General features: G+C 43.3%; 1 protein-coding gene across 1 annotated transcript in view; it reads left to right on the top strand.

Moving 5' to 3' along the window:
- Positions 1–473: 473 nt before the first annotated feature.
- Positions 474–10,726, top strand: part of POLR2B (RNA polymerase II subunit B) — a 28,764-nt gene continuing 18,511 nt past the window's right edge. Inside the window, 9 exon segments of the mRNA XM_048504512.1 lie at positions 474–627; positions 2,352–2,424; positions 3,156–3,306; positions 3,998–4,110; positions 4,285–4,504; positions 5,790–5,948; positions 7,782–7,946; positions 8,726–8,922; positions 10,521–10,640. Coding sequence (XP_048360469.1) covers positions 609–627; positions 2,352–2,424; positions 3,156–3,306; positions 3,998–4,110; positions 4,285–4,504; positions 5,790–5,948; positions 7,782–7,946; positions 8,726–8,922; positions 10,521–10,640 — 1,217 coding nt within the window. The 5' untranslated portion in view covers positions 474–608.

Genomic DNA, 10,726 nt, shown 5'->3' with positions numbered 1-10,726 from the left:
TTGTGAGAAGACAAGACTCACTGGAGGGGGGAGAGTGCTAGGAAAAGTGGAAGACGTCTGGAAAAGGAAGATGTAACATGAGATGGATCGACTCTGGCTATATAAGGCACTAATTTCGGGATGTACTAAATTAACAGGGTTTAAATTAACAGCCCCTGGGGCTGATGGAACTCGTAATCCATGAACATCAGGAGGCCCAGAGTTGAACCCCCCGCTATAAAGCAAGCTATGGCTCCCAGTTTGAAAGAACTGAGCAATACTGTCAATACTGGGATGTTTTGGAGGGAACTGATTCATCAAGTCGCCTTGAATGGGAAGCGACCTTAACATACACAGAAAAACACAGTGAGATGAGAATCCTATATTTCTATTCATCCCTAGGAGATTGAATGGGTGAGAAAATATCCCTTAGGTTTGACGCCGGAAGCGCAGGAAAGAAGACTAAAAAGCACTTCCGCGTTACAGGCGGAAGTGGCTTCAATGAGCGGAAACGGAAGTGGTTGAGCCACGCGCAGGCGCCTGCGGAGAAGCTTAGCGTTGGTTGTTGCGGAGCCGGCGCGAGTTTGTTCTCTTTGGATCTGGGGTTGGCTTGAGCCGCTTTCGCCAAGATGTACGACGCGGACGAAGGTGAGGTCCGGCGGGGTCGGCCCTTGATCTCTCGGGGGGCGGGGAGGTCTCGGTTTGGGATGTCTTTCCTGGTTGCTTAGTCAAATAATCATAAATGGGGGTTCTTTTGTTTGAGTGTTCAAGCGCTTTGTATCGTGACCCTGAGGAGGGCAGTTTTCTAAGGGGAATAAAAGCTGTAGTGGAGCATGGAGGAGGGCTCTTGGTGGTCCAGACTGTGCTAAGCGTTTTTAAGGCACCAGCGATTCTGAGCGGAGTAAAAAGCCCAAATCCCTTTCCTTCCGCTGTCGTCCTTTAGTTTATATGTCAAGATCTTGCATTGTTAGTAATTTGGTGTTCAGTATTGCAGAACGACAAACATATTTAGAAGAGAAGAAGAGTTTGGATTTATGCTCCACCTTTCTGTCCTGTAAGAAGACTCAAAGGGGCTTATAAATTCCTTTCCCTTCCTCTCCCCACAACAGACACCTTGTGAAGTAAGTGGGGCACAGAGTTCCGAGAGAACTGTGACTGGTCCAAGGTCACCACCGCAGGCCTCATGCGTAGTAGCAGGGAAGCAAACTTGGTTCATCAGATAAGAGTCTGCCGCTCATGTAGACGAATGGGGAATAAAACCTGGTTCTCCAGATTAAGAGACCCCCTCTTAACCACTACTCCAGGCTGGTTCTTATGATAAAGTTTGGACTGGGGCTTTCTGACTGACAGCTGGTACTCCTTATCAGTCACTGTACTACACCTGTTTTGAGTTCACGATGCCCCTCTGATTGCATTCCTGACTCTGTTCTTTCATTGTTTAGCTTGGCCACCTTTCCCTTACATGAGACAGCAAAATGAGATATTAATTCAGTAAGTATAGGTAAAAAAGGAGCATTAAATTGTTGCTAGTGCAGTACCTTTGCTGAAAAAAGGAACCCCAGCTGAATTAAATTTTTTGATAGACCTAAATGATGTTCTTGCTGATTTTCCAAGTTGCCAAAGTTTATGTTTAAATTCCATCATGGTTTTCAGTTTTCACATTTATACATACATTGCCCAAAAGTAAGAGAAAACCCTGTTTGGAACAAAGAAAATTAATTACTTAGACATTCACTTGGGGGCTGCTGATACTTAGTCTAGTTAACTAGCAATTAGAAGGCTCCCTCAATTATTTTGAATTTCATCTTTTAATCTTGTTTGCTTCTATTGGGATTCTGACAATCTCATGCATTTTTACTCCAATCTATGTCCTACTGAGTGTGAGGGGCTCTTCTTTGGATTACAGTGTGTATCACTCTAAGGTGCTCCTTGTAATCATAGATCAATTGTGCTTACCCTGTCTCAGTACAGAAAAACTGGAAGAATATTTACAATGCAGTTCTGTTTAGGGTTTCTACAGTTCAAGTCCATTGATTTCAATGGGCTATGGTTGGAGTAACTGTGAATAAGGTTGCACTATTAGTCAGTGTGGTGTAGTTATTAAGAGTGTGGCATTGGACTCTAATCTTCGGTGTACAAATCAAAACTCTTATTCTCTTCTTCTTCCAGTTCATCTACTCCCCTGTACTAGTTGACGTATCTAGTTGAAGTACATGTAGCATGGTTGGTTGGGAAAAAAACTCTGCCAGAGGTCTTGCAGAGCCAAAGACTGAAAATTATTGGCACGAGTTTAGGGATTAATGCTTAAGCTATTTGAAGAAGGATGGTTAACAACAGCTAATAAGTTTGTTTTTATCTCCTTTTTCTGGTAGATATGCAATATGATGAGGATGATGATGAAATTACTCCAGACTTATGGCAAGAAGCATGTTGGATTGTTATTAGGTAACTTTCCAGATTGTAACGACAACAGCTGTGTTTTAACTGGGGATACTGTTGTAGAAGACATCCTAAACAAATACCCCGCTGTCCCTGCTCTGTAAAGCAGCGGAAGCAAAATTGTGGGAGGATGGTTGAAAACTGGCATTGCACAGATGCCATAGCATCAATTCTGGTGCAAGACAGAATTGACTTCACCACACCAGGGCATTGTCCAATATTCTGGAATTTTTGGTGAGTTCCTAGAGGGTGCCCCAACATGGTGGCATCAGTTCCGTTTCCATGCTAGAAGTGATGTGTTGGGGCAATGTCAGTGGTTCAAATGCACTGCTCCCCCCCAGAATTGCCCAGTGCAGGGTTGGCAACTGTACTTCTAGCAAAAAAGGCACTTTTAAATTTCATTGGCTTTTCTATAATCAGAGAAACAGGCTTCCTGTGTTTATTTGGAAGCAAGTCACGGTAACTTCGCTGAACTTATTTCCATGTAAATTTGCATGACATTTACACATTTTTATCTCTTCCTTCTTCCCTGGAGCTTGGGGTAGTACGTATGGCTGTCTGTTATCCATACAACCAAAGCCAGGTTAGGCTGAGAACCTATCTCATGAGTTTCCCCAAGAGAACTGACAATAGACTTATATTTTTGCACTGGTCATGATCTTTTAATAAAGTATTGTAATCTCTTTCTGAGGGGTAGTTCCCACTCAATAAATTATCTGGGTCCCCCCCACCCTCAGCTCCTATTTTGATGAAAAAGGCCTGGTTCGACAGCAGCTGGATTCCTTTGATGAGTTCATTCAGATGTCTGTGCAGAGAATTGTTGAAGACGCTCCACCGATTGACCTGCAAGCAGAAGCTCAGCATGCCACAGGAGAAGTGGAAGAGCCGGTAAGATGCTACCATACTAGTGCAGTGTAGTGGTTAGACTGTCGGGCTAGAATCTGGGAGACCCAGGTTTGAATCCCTACTCTGCCCTGGAAGCTGCTGGGTGACTTTGGGCAAATCACATCCTGTCAGGGTTGTTATAAGAATAAAAGGGAGAGAGAAGAATTATGTCAGCTGCATTTAGTCCCCATTGGGAAGAAAGGTGGGATATACATGAAGTAAAGTGCATGTTAGTACAAGTCACAGGCGTGTGTACTTATACACTGTAAAAAATGACATTCTGTCCTGGCACAATCCAAATTGTGTGCCCAGGAAACTTTAATTCGATGACCTTTATACATTATGTTCATGGCCCCCCCCCCCCCCCCGCTTCTTTTGTGTAATTTGTCCTTCTTGCTAATCATGATAGTGTGTTGAAGCTCCATCGTTGGCTGGAAATCTTAGTCCTCCCCCACTCTGACTATGAGATTACTGTAGAAATTGACACATGCCCTCAAGGATATCTTTACATCCGTAAGGGCTAAATCAGAGCTGAGATTCTCAGCTGAATACCACATCTCACTATCTTTTTGCATTCCCGCAGTGTGATGGCACACCAGCATCTCTGCTATGGGGTAATGAGGACGTCTAAAAGAGCTTTCCCTTCTTCAGAGAAATTTCTAATCAAAGTCGCATGTTTTGGTTTGTTTTACAGCCACGTTACCTATTGAAATTTGAGCAAATTTATCTCTCCAAGCCTACACATTGGGAAAGAGATGGTGCCCCATCACCCATGATGCCGAATGAAGCCAGGTTGAGAAATCTGACGTAAGGAATACTTCTGATGTTTGATACAGCCTCATATGCCAGTGATATCTGACATATAGTGAAGTGGAAAATGTACATTTGCTTTGTAATTGTTTACTGAGAGCTGTGTGTGGGTATAAAAATAAAATTCTGATGCTGGAAATTTATATGCCACATGGTGTGTTCTGATCATAGGTATTCTGCTCCATTATATGTGGACATAACAAAGACGGTCATTAAAGAAGGTGAGGACCAGTTGCAGACACAGCACCAAAAAACCTTCATAGGAAAGATTCCTATCATGCTGCGGTCCACATACTGCCTGCTCAATGGCTTGACCGATCGTGATCTTTGTGAGCTGAACGAGTGCCCTCTGGACCCGGGTGGCTACTTCATAATTAACGGATCAGAAAAGGTGAAGATTAGGAGTGTGCACAAAAGAATAACATCATAGGTTTGCTATGCAATGGTTTCAGAGGGGTTTTTTTTGGATGCGCCTTTTTATTTTTAAGGTTACATCAAAGGGTACAGAGCAATGGACTCTAATCTTGTGAAGTGGATTTGTTTCCCCACTCCTCCACATAAACCCTGCTGGGTGATCTTGGGCAGTCACAGTTTTCTCAGAGGTCTCTCAGCCCCACCTACCTCACAAGATGTCTGTTGAGGGGGGAGGAAAGGAGGGAGTTTGTAAACTGCTTTGAGACTCCTTACTGGAGAGGAAGGCAGGGTAGAAATTCAAACTCTTCTTCCTCTTCTTCTACGCTGAGAGTATTGCCAATTGTTACACATTGTAGGTTTGATTCTTATATGCAGTGCACAGACATGGTGAAGCCCTGTTTCCCCCCTCCCTCCCCCGGCACATTTCCTGGTGCAGAGTGCAGAATTTGGCATAGTTCTCTATTCCCAGAGGTTATCGTTTTGTGAAACAGCTTTGGAATAGCACTCCAGGTAGGATCTTGCCAGCTTTTCTCCTCCCTCTTTTCCCGATCCCGTCCTCGGTCTAGTCACCATCCTGTAGGTTTTTTGTTGCCCACACCTGTCTCGCAGCACATGTTGAAACCTTTCACTTTTTAACCATTGGGAAAGTTGATATGGCCTAGCATATACAATTCTTCTAATTTGTCCATTGAATACCTGAATTCTTGCTTTAGAAGAAGAATAGAAGAAGAGTTTGGATTTATAGCCTCCCTTTCTCTCCTGTAGGAAACTTAAAGGGGCTTACAATCTCCTTGCCCTTCCTCCCTCACAACAAACACCCTGTGAGGTAGGTGGGGCTGAGAGAGCTCAGAAGAACTGTGACTAGCCCAAAGTCACCCAGCTGGTGTGTGTGGGAGTGCACAGGCTAATCTGAATTCCCCAGATAAGCCTCCACAGCTCAGGCAGCAGAGTGGGGAATCAAACCCAGTTCCTCCAGATTAGAATGCACCTGCTCTTAACCACTACACCACTGCTGCTCCTGCTCCTTAGTGCTTATATCTCTGCCTTAACATCCATCCTGTTTTGAAATGCATCCATTTCTGTTTAAACCCTTTTCTTAATTATTTCAACTACTTTCATATATTACAATAAATAATGGTTCGATCAAAGGGTGTGTGAATGCTGACAGTCTGATAAACTGGTTATGTTTCAGAAATTCATAAAGGACTCTTTACTGAAGCTCTAAAGAAGTCAGTTTATGCTTGCTTGCATTCCCTTCACAGGTTCTGATTGCTCAAGAGAAGATGGCTACGAACACAGTATACGTGTTCGCTAAGAAAGATTCCAAATATGCATATACAGGAGAGTGTAGATCTTGCTTGGAGAATTCTTCTCGGCCAACAAGTACCATATGGGTGAGCATGCTGGCCAGAGGTGGGCAGGTGAGTGCTTTTTTAAAGATTTGACCTTGGTCAAAGACTACAGATTTACTTTGCTATCTGCTCTTCTAAGTGTTGGGCCCCTTTCTGGCTCCCTTCTATCCTATATTGTATTCATCTTGATTTGGAAGGGGTGGGAGGGTTTGCACCTCTTAATCTGTCCTGGTCAGTGCAGTACCACCTCCAGTGCTCTTTCTGTGTGAGACAGTTGGTGACACCGCCATTTAACTTCCATAGGTCTTTAGTCATAGGTCTTTAGCCATTTAACTTCCATAGGTCTTTAGTCATAGGTCTTTAGCCATTTAACTTCCATAAGTCTTTAGTCATAGGTCTTTAGCCAGTTAACTTCCATAGGTCTTTAGTCATAGGTCTTTAGCCATTTAACTTCCATAGGTCTTCCATAGGACCTTTTTTTGGTCTTCAGGTATCTTTGGAGTTCTGATTCAGGTGGTGGTACAGCCATAAAATGGCTGTCACACGAGGCTGATCCAACCATAACATGTTACGCTGCAGCTACACAAAACTCTACTAGCAACTCTGCAACATTTCAGGCAGAAGCTCTGTTTAACAGGATGCCTTTTAACCTGTGCAGCCAATTAGGAGCTGTGCTGGGCAAAAGCCTCTATTTCTAAATTTTAATGTTATTAAAATTTTACCCCACCCAATTCCCGGCTGGAGTCCAGGTCAGAGTTGCTTACAGTCAGAGGTTAAAACTCAATACGCTGTCAAATACAATCAATTAAAACACTGCAATCTGAAGTACAATTCTAACAACAGTTTCTGTAAATTCTTAAAAGACTTTCATATGTGGCTGGCAGCCAGTTAATAAAATCTAAGCCTAGTATCTATCTCCCACCACTCTTTGTTCTTTATTTAGTGAGTGGGGAAAAAATGTGTGTGAGGGCGGGCCGGGGGGATGGCAGATGCATCAAATGAAAAGGTGTGGATGATACTGATTATGGTAATATGGATACATGGGGATGGGAGGCCAGCTATTTCAGATGGAGTGTGCAAATCATGGGATGGCCTCAATCAAAAGCCTGGTGGAACATCTCTGTCTTGCGGGCCCTGCAGGACCGATTAAGATCCGCAGGGCCCTGGTGTCAGCTAATAGAGTTCCACCAGCCCCACCTACTTTCTAAAAACACTTGGCAGTCACAAGGAAAAGTGCCCGGGGCACCATGTTGAGGACCTCACGTGAGATTATCTGTAGTCTTCCCTTAAAGCACCTGAGTTCAACCTGCAAAGTGACATTATCCTGTTCAGTTGCTTTGAGGGTTTTTTTGTGCCAGATCCATGGCACCTGCCACTTCTTGGCACCTTCCAAGTGTTTTTAGAAAGTGGGCAAGCCCAGGCTTTTGTTCACTGGGACTCTGAAGGGCTGTGTAGACTTTAAAAGACATTGCTCCAGCAACTGAAGCCTCCACAGCGCAATGATCTTGAACAGTATGTTCATTTTAAAAGGCATCCTGTTAAACAGAATGTCTATCTGAAATACTGAAGAGTTACTAATACAGCTATGCTGATATTTTGTACTTTTTGAGGTTCTGCATGCCACCCTGTATCAGAGTTTCAAAGGAGCCTATGGGCTCAGAAGGTTTGGGAGCCCTTGACATTGCAATTTATTAGATGTGATTGTAGCCCTGGGATGCTGTTAATTAATAGTCTTGGCAGAATTGGCAGTAGCAACAATTTTTACTGGTGTCTTTAAAGTCTTCAAAAATAATTATTTCTCAAATGCATGCTTTGGCATTAAAATTGCAGTCCTTTTGAAAATAACAGACATGTGCCTTGGTAAGATGGCTGTGTTCAAAGTGTATTTTCCTGCTTTTACAGGGTGCAAAGAAGAGTGCCATAGGTCAGCGCATTGTGGCAACTTTGCCATATATCAAGCAGGAAGTTCCCATCATTATTGTCTTCCGTGCTCTGGGCTTTGTGTCTGACAGAGACATCCTGGAGCACATAATTTATGACTTTGAAGATCCTGAGATGATGGAGATGGTAATACATCGATTCTTCTGTTCTGGGCTTCGTTTGAGCAATGTGCCATTTTTTTTAAAAAAAATCTATCTTCTGTAAATGCATGCTGAATTAGTTACAGGTGCTGAAGCAAAATCGTAATCGTATTACAAATCAGTGCTTTGCAGAAGTAAGCACAACTCAGTTGGATCGGACTTGTGTCTAGGTGGGAAGTATAGATTTGGAAATCTGCTTCAGAGTCATTGCAATTTTCTGCATTTGCCAAATTAGGCATCTTGACAGTATATTATTTCGTACGTTTTCATGATTGGGAGGTGCCCTGGTTCAGTAGCAGAGAACCTGCTTTGCATGCAGAACATTACCTCCAATTAAAAGGATTGAGCAGTGGGTGATGTCCAAGACCTCTGCCGTAGGTGGTTTCTGCATGGGCCCAAAACAGTGGTGTGAAAATTATGTAAACCCTTTTACACCATTTTAAACCATTTTACATGGTTTTCAAACCATTTTCACACCGCTGTTTGGGCCCATGCAGAATCCGCCTTAGATTCAGGACGTAGACCATGCTGACTCCTGATAGGCTAAGTATCAGACTCGGTATAATGCAGATTAAATAAGAGGTTGTGGCTCAGCAATAGAATATCTGTTTCTAGTCTGCACCATATCTGGGACCCAGCAGTAGGTTTTGAGAGATGGTACTGCCAGTCAGGGTACTGACCTTGCTGTACCAAATGGTCTGACCTGGCATAAAGCAGCTTCAGGTGATTGGTCTTCTAACAGTCTGCTTGGTATATGTGCGATAGGTTAAACCTTCCTTGGATGAAGCGTTCGTCATCCAGGAGCAGAACGTGGCCCTGAACTTCATTGGCTCAAGAGGTGCGAAGCCTGGCGTCACCAAAGAGAAAAGAATCAAGTATGCCAAAGAAGTTCTGCAGAAAGAGATGCTTCCCCACGTCGGCGTCAGTGACTTCTGTGAAACCAAAAAGGCTTATTTTCTAGGGTATGTAAAGATGCATAACACTTAGTCATGGAAGCTACTTGCTATGTCTCGGATTAGTTTTACTTTGTGAAGAATGGTTGACAGTAAATACAGTTTTCTTTAATTTTTTATTTCATATTTATATAGTTTTATTGTTAACTTAGATCACTGTTGGGTAGAAAGCTTGGAGGCAGGGCATCATATCACCTTCCTATGGGTCTCCAACCCCCAGGACTGTCTCTTGTGGGGGGAGGAAGGGGTGACACTGCAACTCAAAGGACAGAAAATTCTGGGCCTGGGTGGGTTACTTGGGTTTTGGTTTCAAGCTTTTGTCTTTTAGGGCATAATTAGGATTTTCTGTAGCTATGGGTATTGTTCCATGGTGTTAACTGGTATCTGATTTACTGTTTTCTTGACTTTTAATTATATTTATTATTGATGGTATACATAAATTATCTTGGAAGTTAACAGTATTGGATTAATTGGTAAGACTAATTTGGCCAGCACAAATAAAAAACCTTGTTCTGTTTACAAGACAGACATAGTTAAGAACTGGAACCTAGATTGGATTATCCATCTGATTTTTTTTTAACCCTTAAATGAACAGTCAAAGTTAGATATTTCCAAGCGTTTGAGGAATGGCATAAAAGAAGGGTTCCAACCTAAGCCATGTTGGGCTTCCAGTGACACTCCAAAACCATTTACATTCTCCCTGGTGAGATCATGGGCAGTCAGGCATGCTGCTGTCCCCGAACTGTGTTGCAAATGGCTCAGAGAATTGGGAAGACGTCCTGGCATTGCCCTAGAGGAGGGTTAGGGGAATGAATACCTTGGTAAGAACAGAACATGTACTTGACTGCTGGCTAGTAAAATGGTTTCAAGTCAGAGTACGCTGATTTTTTAAAAACACACACATAGTCCTTCCCTTGAATAAGTCAGCATGTTTTCTGTATTTATCTTGATAATGATGCGATTTGATGGGTACGTGGTGCTTAGGAGCTTCAGCAGTCAAAAATGTCCTCGCCCTCAAGTCCCAAACAAACAGCAAGGAAAGTGGATATGATCAAGAGGGGGGATCTTATTTCTTCCCGTTGTCCATCCTGTCCCCCCCGCAATTGCTTCAGCTCACTGTTCCCCTTTTCACCTCTTCTGTGGGCTGTCTCCAGTTTCAGGCCCCATTTTGGGTTGCTTTATTAAGCTCAAATGCCAAAACTTTTTTCTCCTCTGTAACCAAAGGTGTCACTTGCCTCCTTTTTAGGAGGGTTACATCCACCTGTGTGCATCAGAATGTCCACGTGTTTCAACACATCTTGACTTTTCCTACTGGCTTGCGTGACATTTTGTTATTGCCCAAGGTGGTCCTACTTAGTGGAGTTTTTGACCTGAGCCTGGATTGGGAGATGCAGCACCTATAGCTGTTAAATATATCGACCTTTTTACACTGTCTTATTCTTGAACATGAGAATTTAAGGATCTTGGTTTTTGAGAAGTCCATGACCTTTGGGTCTTGATCTGGAGGAGATTGCTACAATTTCAAGCTTCGTTGGTATTATTTTCATGTGTTTTTTGCAAGTCTGTCTGTCCAGCTGTCACTCAGCAAGCTGCTTATGTCTGGTCAGGTACATGGTTCATAGGCTGCTCCTGGCTGCCTTGGGGAGAAGGGAGCTGGATGACAGAGATCACTACGGCAACAAACGCCTGGACCTGGCAGGGCCACTGCTCGCCTTCCTCTTCAGAGGGTGAGTGCAACGCTTTCCCACAGGGAGGGGCCATGGCTCAGTGGTAGGTCATTTGCTTGGCAATCAGAAGGTCCCAAGTTCAGTCC

Source organism: Sphaerodactylus townsendi, linkage group LG07, assembly GCF_021028975.2.
Source record: "Sphaerodactylus townsendi isolate TG3544 linkage group LG07, MPM_Stown_v2.3, whole genome shotgun sequence".
NCBI classification, from domain to species: Eukaryota; Metazoa; Chordata; class Lepidosauria; order Squamata; family Sphaerodactylidae; genus Sphaerodactylus; species Sphaerodactylus townsendi.
The sequence above is the reverse complement of the archived record's forward strand: the minus strand, read 5'-3'. Positions and strand labels throughout refer to the sequence as shown.